At 39.7% G+C, this 12,419-nt stretch overlaps 1 protein-coding gene across 1 annotated transcript in view; it reads right to left on the bottom strand.

Annotated features, from left to right (window-relative positions):
- Window positions 1–12,419, bottom strand: part of adam28 (ADAM metallopeptidase domain 28) — a 54,479-nt gene that overhangs the window by 31,361 nt on the left and 10,699 nt on the right. Inside the window, exons 4-5 of the mRNA XM_008119851.3 lie at window positions 8,913–8,991; window positions 2,037–2,113 (exon numbers count right to left, since the gene is read on the bottom strand). Of these exons, the coding sequence (XP_008118058.2) occupies window positions 2,037–2,113; window positions 8,913–8,991 (156 nt within the window). The remainder of the gene's footprint in view (window positions 1–2,036; window positions 2,114–8,912; window positions 8,992–12,419) is intronic.

Genomic DNA, 12,419 nt, shown 5'->3' with positions numbered 1-12,419 from the left:
TTTATTATTTTTCTCTATTATTATTGGTATTATTACATTTTATTATTTTTCTTGATTATTGTTGCTACTATTACATTTATTTTACTCTATTTTTATTATTATTAATACATTTATTATTTCACTCTGATCTTATTGTTATTGTATTTATTATTTTACTGTATGTATTAATTCATGTATTATTTTCCTGTATTTATTCTTCTTATTATTACATGTATTATTTTACTCTATTATTATTAAAAGGATACATGAGCACATTTACATTGAAGAAGATGAGAGTAATGACTTATTCAGAGTTGGACAGTCTTATCTTAAATTTGAGCTTTATGTAAATATTCAAAAACATTTAACCTACTGATAGTTCAATTAATGTAATTTTATTGGTACAGTACAATCTCACTATCCAACATAAACGGGCCAGCAGAACGTTGGATAAGCGAATATGTTGGATAATAAGGAGAGATCAAGAAAAAACCTATTAAACATCAAATTAGGTTATGATTTTACAAATTCAGCACCAAAACATCATGCTATACAACAAATTGGACAGAAAAAGTAGTTCAATACGCAGTAATGCTATGTTGTAATTACTGTATTTACGAATTTAGCAGCAAAACATCACGATATATTGAAAACATTGACTACAAAAATGTGTTGGATAATCCAGAACGTTGGATAAGCGAGTGTTGGATAAGTGAGACTCTACTGTATCTGTTTTTATTTCTGAAATTTACCACTCTCGGCTTATACTGGAGTCAATGTTTTCCCAGTTTTTTTTGTGGTAAAATTAGATGCCTCGGCTTATATTCGGGACAGCTTATACTCGAGTATATACGCTAAGTATTTTTTTTAAACAGAGAGGACATCTCTCTTGCAATCTCTGGATCCTGCAGGGTCAGTTAAAAGTCAACTTCCATTGGCCATTCATAGAGAGATATTCTTACTTGGAACTCCTATGTGACTATATGGTCAACTTTTGACAGATGTTGACCACAGAGTCACCCTGGAGGACCTAAACATTTCCAGAATGAACGTATGAATCAAATCTGCCCGGGCTGTGGCGCAGGCTGGAGAGCAAGCCAGCTGCAACCAGCTGCAATGAATCACTCTGACCAGGAGGTCATGAGTTTGAGGCCTGCTCGGAGCCTATGTTTGTCTTGTCTTTGTTCTATGTTAAAAGGCATTGAATGTTTGCCTATATGTGTAACGTGATCCGGCCTGAGTCCCCTTTGGGGTGAGAAGGGCGGAATATAAATGCTGTAAATAAATAATAAATAAATAATCAAATTTGCAAAAAGCGAAACCTACCAATGTGAAGGGCCAATTGTACCTCAAAAACCCGCTATGCTCATGTCTTTATTGAACTGAGAACTGGGATTGATTGGATTATTTTGCTCAGACACTGACCATTGCTCATGCTTGCTGATTCTAAGAGTTCTCATCCAAAAGAGTAACTTGTCCAACGTCCAGCACAGAGTTGCCATATAAGAGGCAGGACTCAGTGGTGGACTACTTGTCTTGGATGCTAAAAACCCCATATTTAGTCACTGGCATCTATCCTTACACGGCTCAGGTTGTAAGCATGGTTCCATCGGTAGCAGAGTCAAGCGATTGCTTCAGACCTTTGAGTGTCATGAAAGGACACCAGCTTTGCACTGACAGAAGAGAGGTGTCCGTGGAATGTTCTGCCTCAGGGATCACAAAAACATAATATGCGCCTCGATTGGTTGGGAGGGTCAAATTTCTAGTTCCACTTCAAGGAGCAAAACATCCCGAGCTGGAGCTGTTTTTGTCGGCGATTGCCACTAACTGGAATAGACTGTACTGAACTTGGGGGACAGAATGGTTGACTTGATAAGGGGCAGCTCCTTCTGTTCAATCAAAAGAACCAGTCCTGGAGGCACTATGAATCTATATCATTTTATTATTTGTCAATAATAATAATAATAATAATAATAATAATAATAATAATAATAATAATAACAACACAACCACAACCACCATATTTTTCACAAAGGGCAGGCTATTGGCCTTCTTACCTCAAACCACTGCATGCACTGATGCTTGCGGCAGAGTCGGTATCATTTGGAATCTGTCCTCCATAATAGCAATGGTCCTGTAGGGAAACAGAGGTCTTGTAATGTCAAATATTTTTGGAGGGTGATATGTTATTTATTTATTTACAGTATTTATATTCCGCCCTTCTCACCCCGAAGGGGACTCAGGGCGGATTACAATGAACACATATATGGCAAACATTCAATGCCAACAGACAAACAACATATATAGACAGACACAGAGGCATTTAACATTTTTTCCCAGTTATTTATTTATTTACAGTATTTATATTCCGCCCTTCTCACCCCAAAGGGGACTCAGGGCGGATTACAATGAACACATATATGGCAAACATTCAATGCCAACAGACAAACAACATATATAGACAGAGGCATTTAACATTTTTTTCCAGTTATTTATTTATTTACAGTATTTATATTCCGCCCTTCTCACCCCGAAGGGGATTCAGGGCGGATTACAATGAACACATATATGGCAAACATTCAATGCCAACAGACAAACAACATATATAGACAGACACAGAGGCATTTAACATTCCAGCTTCACGATTCCGGCCACAGGGGGAGCTGTTGCTTCACTGTCCACTAGTGGCTGTACTTCCTCATTCCTTTCCTCGTGTTTTGCTGGCAGTTTTATGATGTTGTAAATTAATTAAATTAGCCTCCCGCATAAAGCGTACCTAAATTTCCCTAATTGACAGATGCAACTGTCTTTCAGGGCTGCATAGGTCAACAGCAAGCTGGGCTATTTAATGGTCGGGGGCTTAACCCGACCCGGGCTTCGAACTCATGACCTCTCGGTCAGTAGTGATTTATTGCAGCTGGTTACTAGCCAGCTGCGCCACAGCCCGGCCCTATAGAGTTAATCTATAGAGTTAACTTCTGCACAACACTGATGGGAATCAGGGAGAGATCGAACCCAGCTAAGAATATTTGGGTTCCAGAGATAGAAAATAAAATGTATAAATATATAATATATTGTATATACTTATAATATTGATAAAATATTATAATGTAATACAATATTATACTAATAATAATATAATATAATAATATTAACTGTATATTATATATTACTGTATATACTCGAGTATAAGCCTAGTTATTCAGCCCTCTTTTTAAGACTGAAAAAGCCCCCCTCGGCTTATACTTGGGTGAGGGTCCTGGTTGGCTTATATTTGGGTCAGCTTATACTCGAGAATATATGGTACCATTCCTGTAGCGAGGGGGGGGGGTTATGGGTTCAAACCACCCACCCCACCCCCCGAAATTTTTCAGGTTAAAAAAAAACCCTGGTTTACTCATGAATTTTAACTGGTTAACCAAATCCCCCATGCTAAGTCTATGAGATGTAAAACATTAAGAGTCCCTCCAGGCACTATCTCAAGCAGATATTGACAGGTCTGAGCCCGGGGGGCGGGTGGGTCAGGGGTTCAACCCCCCCCCCAAATTTCAAAACCCCTCCCAAAAAATTTTTCTGGCTACGGCCCTGTATGGTACATTTATTATTTTTCTCTATTATTATTGGTATTATTGCATTTATTATTTTTCTCTATTATTGTTGCTACTATTACATTTATTGTAGTCTATTATTATTATTATTATTATTATTATTATTATTAATACATTTATTATTTCACTCTGTTCTTATTATTATTGCATTTATTATTTTACTCTGTTTATTATTACTAGTATTATTTTCCTGTATTTATTATTATTATTATTATTATTATTATTATTATTATTATTATTATTATTACATGTATTATTTTACTCTATTATTATTATTAAAAGGATACATAAGCACATTTACAACGAAGAAGATGAGAATAATGATTTGATCAGAGTTGGACTGTCTTATCTTAAATTTGAGCTTTATGTAAATATTCAAAAACATTTGACATACTGATGCCTCAATTAATGTAATTTTATTGCTATCTATTTTTATTTCTGAAATTTACCACCCTCGGCTTATATTGGAGTCAATGTTTTCCCAGGGGTTTTTTTGTGGTAAAATTAGGTGCCTTGGCTTATATTTGGGTCGGTTTATACTCGAGTATATATGGTAAATGTAATATTACTAATAATATTGTCATATATTGTGATATAGTACAATATAGTAATTTAATGCTTATATTGTGCTGTGCTAATAATATATTTTGTATGTGCATTTGATTTGTAAGCCACTCTTGAGTCCCCTCTGGGGTGAGAAGAGTGGGATATAAATGTAGTAAATAAATAAAAAATAAAAATACATTCAGCAACCTCTCTTCCCAGTAACAAACTTGAAACGGCCTTACCACGAAAGGCTGTGATTGGTTTCTTTAATCCGTTACACAATCATAACTTTTTTCCTCTCTTCCAAGATCATGAACTGAAATGTCCTGATATCACCTCTTTTAATTGCTATGCTTTTTACCCTGTTGAAGTTGTGTTGTTTTACTGTGATTGTTATGTATTTTATATTATGGTATTTTATACTGTGTATTTTATATTGATGTATTTTATGGTATGAATTGGGTTTGGCCCTATGTAAGCCACCCCGAGTCCCCTTGAGGAGATGGGGCGGGATATAAATAAAGTTACTATTATTATTATTACTAGCTGTGCCCGGCCACACGTTGCTGTGGTGTTGTCTGGTGGTGTTGGTGAGAAATTGTTGAGCTAGTGGTGGTATTGAATGTCTGTTGTATGGTTGTCTTTATGTTTAGTATGCATTTGGTTGTTTGTGTACTGTGAAAGTGGTGAGGGTAGAGGGGGTCTATGTCCCTGTGTAGTATTGTATAGTATTTATACATTTATATATACATTTATATATACGTGGTAAGGCCGTTTCAAGTTTGGTCAATCGCTTGTCAGATCGGGGTATTGGGTGGCAACCTGTGCTGGACGGGGTTGCACTCCCCCTGAAATCACAGGTCCGCAGTTTGGGGGTCCTCCTGGATTCAGCGTTGACGCTTGAAGCGCAGGTGTCGGCGGTGGCCGGGAGGGCTTTCGCACAACTCAAACTTGTGCGCCAACTGCGACCATACCTCGTGAAGTCTGACTTGACCACGGTGGTCCATGCCCTAGTTACCTCTAGACTGGACTACTGTAATGCGCTCTACGTGGGGCTTCCCTTGAAGACGGCTCGGAAATTACAACTGGTCCAACGCTCGGCTGCCAGATTAATAACTGGGGCGAATTACAGGGAGAGATCTACTCCCCTGTTTAAGGAGCTCCACTGGCTTCCGTTCATTTTCCGATCCCAATTCAAGGTGCAGACCATCATATATAAAGCCCTAAACGGTTTGGGACCCACCTACCTTCGTGACCGTATCTCCTTCCATAAACCTGCTCGATCTCTGCGATCGTCAGGGGAGGCCCTCCTGTCGCCACTGCCTTTATCCCAGACCCGCCTTGTAGGAACTAGGGAGAGGGCCTTTTCTGCTGTGGCCCCCCGTTTATGGAACTCATTGCCCATTGAAATCAGGCAAGCCCCCACTCTTTCAGACTTTAGGAAAGATCTAAAAACATGGCTCTTCCGATGTGCTTTCGGAGAGTAACTGTTTCATGCTTTTGTTACGCCCCCATTATTTATCCTCTAGACTGTCTGCTATCTTTTCCTTAGTTCCCTGTGGTTTTATTCTTATCCGTTTTCTTATCCTTTTCTCACCCCGAGTTTTAACTGAGTGTCAGTGCGGCCTGCCCTGTTATATTGCTCTTTGGATTTTGTGTTGTACTGTATATGATTCTTTATTGTATTGTTGTAATTGTATTATGATATGTTGTTTTTATATTGTGTTATATTGTATTTTTCCCGGGCATGGCCCCATGTAAGCCGCCCCGAGTCCCCATTGGGGAGATGGTGGCGGGGTATAAATAAAGTTTTATTTATTATTTTATTATTGTCCATGTGTTGTGAATGCTTGGATTGTGTCCTGCTGCATAGTAGAAAGGGTTGGGCTGGATGGCCCTTAGGGGTCTCTCCAAACTCTTGTGCCTGTCCCCTGGGCTGAGTAGGTTGCTAGGAGACCAAGTAGGTGGAACCTAGCCTTGTAACTGGCAGCAATTGGATAAAAACAATTATTCCTCTCCCTCTAATTAGGACTTTATTTTTCTTTTCTTTTTGTTGTATCAACCTAGAGCTGTGGATGATGGGTTTTGTTGTCAAATTTCGAGGTTGGGGGGCCTGTAGTTTTGTTGTTTTGTGCACTGCCCTGATGCCATCACTCTTTTATATATATAGATTATTATCATCATCATCATCATACACATCCCTCTTTAAAATGCATGGGCTCACAACCAAAGTCCAGCCCAGTTGCTGGTTTAACACAGCTCTGGTTTTGATTTCTACCACAACTGAAAACATCAATTATAAAATGGATTTTTCAAAAAAAAATGAACTTGACATAATGGATGGATGCCTCTCACTGTGCAACTGCTTTTTACGGTCCACGGAAACCATCTGGAATAACCTGCAAAACATCTGCTGCGGGGGGTAATGCTTGCTGAAGCTGAAGATTATGAAATCTCATTTGGTCTGATTGCATCGTTTAAAGGCATTGTGTGCAAAATAAATGGCTCTGTGTCCTTTTCTCCCAGAATTCTAGCCCTAAATGCAAGTGGTGTTCATTCATTCAAGAACGTGATGAATGCTTTCTTCATGAAGGAAAATTTGTTCCAAATAGTCAGTTTAGAACAATTAGTGCAATTTGATAAACGGTTAGCAAAACAACATTTTCTCGCCTCGATTCGGTGAACACTGGTTGAACTTTTGTTCTTTAGAAATCAATGGGATTTAAGATTGCCATGAGGGATACTTTGGGGATACTTTGAATGCAATTTTCCTGCTTTTTGACAGGGGATTGGGCTGGATGGCCCATGAGGTGTCCTCCAACTCTATGATTCTGTGATTCTATTCCAAGAGTTATGTACTTTGAATAATGTTAGCCACAATGGCATCTATATATATATAAGGGTAATGAAATTTCGGCCTAGGACAAAACAACAAAACCACACATCCCAGAAACACTAAACTTGGCAGCACAACCCCTCATCCATGCCTCTACGTTCATAAAACAAAAAGAAAAGAAAAATAAAGTCCTAATTAAAGGGAGAGGAATAATTGTTTTTATCCAATTGCTGCCAGTTAGAAGGCTAAGCTCCGCCCACTTGGTCTCCTAGCAACCCACTCAGCCCAGGGGACAGGTAGAGTTAGGTCTCAGGCCTCTTCCACACTGCCTATAAAATACAGATTATCTGATTTTAACTGGATTATATGGCAGTACAGACTCAAGGCTCTTCCACACAGCTATATAACCCATTTATAATCTTATATTATCTGCTTTGCACTGGATTATCTTGACTCCACACTGCCATATAATCCACTTCAGTGTGCATTTTATACAGCTGTGTAGAAGGGGCCTCATATAATCCAGTTCTAAGCAGATAATATAAGATACTTTATTTCCCATACAACCATACTTTGCCACAGCAACGCGTGGCCGGGCACAGCTAGTATTATATATTATTGGTTGAGCATCCCTTATCCAGAATTCTAAAATTCCCCCAAAACCAAAGCTGTCCATATGGTCAGCATCCAATGGCTCAAGGACAAGCCCAAGTCCATAGATCACATTTTCCCCTCATATTGATGTAGATTTCATTTCTTCATGCATATATGAACATGCATCCACGTGCATATCAGGCTACTTTGAGAGAACATCCAAGTAGCTACCATCAGCAAATAAAAACAAGCCAAAGAGTACCCATAACGCAAACCAAAGAAGATTGCAATGTTCTCCCAGACAAATGAACATGAATGTGTACTGAATATAATGTCGATGCCAAGTCAGATACTCTGTGAAAAATGCTTATCCCCAAACAGACCTGGTTCAGGCTGTCTACAAATGAGAGAAACATCACATGCAGGACACAACATGCCAGCAGATATTATTTACGGAAATATGCCAAGGAAACATTATTGAATTTCAAACAAATGTAGCCTTACAGGTGAAAAAGGCATGGCTGTTTTGGAGGAACAGATCAGTGTAGAAGGAGCCTGGCCGGCTGACAGCAAAGCCAATGGACAGATGCTAACAAATCATAGGGAAAGGTAGGAAATCAAAAGAGGAAAGAATGTGGAATGTTCTGTCCATGTTACAAGCCATTCTTCCCACTAAAACATGTCTCAGTGGAGGTCAGCAGCAACACTGAGCCATACAATCTACTGTACACACTTTCAGAAAGGCGTTTCAGACACACGGAGATACCATTGCAAGACATGTAACAGTCTTTAAGCTTATTTCAACTCACATAATATGAGAAAGGAGGAAAAGAGAAGGCTGATCATTTGAGTGCATCTACAATTATCTACCAAAAGGTCCCAGGTTCAAATCCCGGGAGCGGAAGGAGCTCCCGCTGTTAGCCCCAGCTCCTGCCAACCTAGCAGTTCAAAAACATGCAAATGTGAGTAGATCAATAGGTACTGCTCTGTCAAGAAGGTAACAGCGCTCCATGCAGTCATGCCGGCCACATGACCTTGGAGATGTCTATGGACAACGCCGGCTCTTTGGCTTCGAAATGGAGATGAGCACCAACCCCCAGAGTCGGTCACGACTGGACTTAATGTCAGGGGAAACCTTTGCCTACACTGTAAACCTTGCCAAGAAAACCACATGATCGGTTCACCTTAGCATCAGCACAAAACAGACATGACTTGAAGGCACACAACAACAACAACAACAACAACAACAACAACAACAACAACAACCAATCTGCGTACCAGACGTGGGGAGACATGCCTTTTGAACTGTACAATGTATTTTGCTCGGCAGAAGATGCTCTGAACTTTACCTCAATCTGAGGGCTTGTCGTGATTTCCTTGCCATCCGTGGAATAATGGGTTTCAGTGTAATCTTTGGAGAAAAGCCCCCTAGAAAGAATACAATGGGTTTGTTATTCAAGGCAGAAATTAAACTAGACCAGAGATAATTGGATAATGACCCCACAACTTGTTTTTGCAATAGCATTTCGATGGTTATTTTTAGCATCTGAATGGGATATCAAAGGAGAAGAGCAGGCACAGCAAACTGAGATTTTTCTGAGTGTAACCTGTGTGGTAAACATGGAATATTCTTAACTGGATAAAAAGTTAGAAGTGGTGCATGTGTGCCCAGGCTTTGTGGCTCATATCTAGTAATGATGCTTTTCAGAGTGAGATCATACAAGAGGTGTTTAGGGTGGTGTTTGACTTAGTTGAGGTCAAAATTATGGTAGTTAGATGTCAATAGGGAAGAGGGAAGGAGGGGATAGAGTATTGTCCAAAAAGAGTAACTGAGCTTCTAGCCTCAGAACAACTACTGGGCTTACAGACTGCCCTGACATCCCCTAACACACTACTGGAGAATTACAATAACATTGCTCAAGAGCTCCAGAAGCACCTAAGGCACAACAACACTGCATCATGGAAGCAACAACAACAATCTTCCAAGATCTAGTTCGTTCAACAAAGATTGTATCAACACCAAAAAAAGCTCTTGCTATCACCTATCAGGCCTTTATATCTAACATCACCCCAACAGCTGCGCAAAACCTCCTCCAACAAAAGAGAAGCTAGAAGCAAATGCTTGCCCACAAAAAAAGGGAAGCCAAGAAAAACAATTGGTCACAGCTCATCAAAGCTGTCAGAGACAAAGACTCAACCACCTTCTGGGATATCACATCAAATGGCCAAAGCCATGACCGACCCATTGTGGAGCCTCATATCTCCCCAGGGATCTGGGAGGCATACTTTCAGGAACTTTATATGGACACTTTTTCTGGAAGAGACTGGACATAGAAAACCTTCTTTGGCCACCTGTAACAGCAGCAGAGATCAAGAACCCGGTGGCCCAACTTGGAGCAGGAAAGGCCCCAGGAGAAGATCTTATCCCAACAGAGGACATCAAGAACAATCTGGAGTTTTGGACCACCATCCTATGAATACTCTAAAATGAACACCCATGAACACTGTAAAATGAAAACAGTCTGAAAAGAGTGCATTAGTAGACATTCAAATTGTTGTCATTATGTGCCTACAAGTCATTTCCAACTTATGGTGACCCAAAAAGAAACCTATTCTGGGGCTTTCTGAGCAACATTTGTTCAGCAGGGGAGTTGGCTTTGATCTGAAGCTAGAAGAATGCAACTTCCCTAAAGTCACCCAGTGGTTTTCCATGGGTGAGCAGAGTTTAAAACCTAAACCACAACACCAGAAATACCAGATTACAAATCCAGGAAATGAGTAACCAGGTTTAAATTTATTTAATGATTACCCAGAAAATGTATGATATGAATGAACACATTCTAGAGTTGCATTTCAGCGGTCACCTGGCTGCAGTGTTTGCAAGAACGGAGCCTTCCTTGGTTTGAATGCACAGTGAGCAGCTGACTAAGCACAAAGTTTCACTTTTAGCTGCAGTAGATCCAGTTTAGTTCTTGGAGCAGTTTATTGGAAAATAATTTCAGTTTGTCTACTAGTGCTCAAATGTTAAAAAGGACATTTATAAGGAATGCCAAATCCTGACTAGTCCTGCAAGTGAAAAGCACAAAAACCTGTTCAGCGGGTTGCTCATTATGTGGATACTAGCCAAGTGGCAATCGTTTCCTTTATTAATATCTTGATTATAAGTTAATACTTAAAAGGGTTAAATGCTACGCTAGCAAACAAACAAGAGAGGAAGAAATGACCAGGAATAATTAACATTTTGGGATGATTTTCCCCCTTGTGCAGGCCTTGAACTCCACTGAAAAGTTAACAATTAGAAAGTGCTCCTCAAAAACAGTATACAGACTACTGGGAACTCAAATAAGCCCCTCCTTAAACATTTAACTGCAATTATTTTCTACTAGTATTTGGTCTCCGTAAATCAGTGGTTCCCAACCTTTTTTTGACCGGGGACCACTTGACCAGGGACCAGCATTAGTACCAAAAGGGTTATGAATCAGTTTTTAGTCAACTTTAGATTCAGTTTGGTTATTTGAGGTGCTGATTCAGAAAATTGCATTGGATAGACTGCATCAGCTCTGATACAGGACATATGCCATTCAGTAGTCTCCATCTGCTCGCTCACGGAAAACCATATTTAATAATCTAGAGCTGAAGTGGTATATCCAATGCAATTTTCTGAATCAGCACCCCAAATAACCCCAGGAACAGGCCCCTCCAGGCACCACATACCCTGTTTCCCTGAAAATAAGACATCCCCAGAAAATAAGACCTAGTAGAGGTTTTGCTGAATTGCTAAATATAAGGCCTCCCTTGAAAGTAAGACCTAGTAAAGTTTTTGTTTGGAAGCATGCAGATCGGTAAATGTACATACCATAAATTGTTGTACATGGAAATAAAGGTAGTATCAAGAAATAATAATACTATAATAATAACTTTATTCTTGTATCCCACCTCCATCTCCCAGAAGGGACTCAGGGCAGCTTACACAGGGATAAGCCCAACAACAACATAAATTCACATATGAACAGAAATTTAAAACAGTAATTTTAAAACAGTATAGTAATGAAATATAATATAGAAATTCTTGAAAGGATTCACAGTTTGGTTATGCTGTTTTGTGATGACAACTACTGTACAGTAGATAATAAATTTTCATTTTTAAAAATTCAACCATAAATGTGAATTTGTCTTTGTGAAAAAATAAGACGTCCCCTGAAAATAAGATCTAGCACATCTTTGGGAGCAAAAATTAATATAAGACACTGTCTTATTTTTGGGGAAACAGGGTAGAACGGCCCCGCTCAGGGGGAGGGAGGAGGAGGAGAAGCAGCAGTCAGGAGGCTTGTTGTCGTGCCTTTTGTGGGTAGTCAACCTCCCCCCTCCGTCATCCCCATTGCCTTGGCACTATAAGAGGGTTTTGCAAGACTAGTCACTCTCGTTGCAATGGTGTCATAACGGTGAGACTGTGGACTATATTTTAGTTCTTGGGGACCACTGGTGGTCCATGGACCACAGGTTGGGAACCACTGCTGTAAATGATAGAGAATCATTCATTTAACTCATATGGTCCAGAGGTCTCAATTTGGCAGGAAAAGTCTAGATAAGTGCTTTAAAAATGTCCCGGTTTCTATCCCCTTCCCTCTTGGTCCAAAGCTTACTTCAATTGCTGTAAAGTGAGTTTAAAAACACAAAAACATGTTGCATTCCAGTAACCCAGCAAAGGTGGGAAAGAGATCAAAACCGTGGCATGGGCAAAATGAAACTTCTGCAGCCTCTCCTTAGACCAGTGGTTCTCAACCTACGGGTCCCCAGGTCTTTTGGTCTACAACTCCCAGAAATCCCAGCCAGTTTACCAGCCGTTAGGATTTTTG

The sequence above is a fragment of the Anolis carolinensis genome, unplaced genomic scaffold (genome assembly GCF_035594765.1).
Source record: "Anolis carolinensis isolate JA03-04 unplaced genomic scaffold, rAnoCar3.1.pri scaffold_8, whole genome shotgun sequence".
Taxonomy (NCBI): Eukaryota; Metazoa; Chordata; class Lepidosauria; order Squamata; family Dactyloidae; genus Anolis; species Anolis carolinensis.
This window is presented reverse-complemented; position numbering and strand designations above follow the sequence as displayed.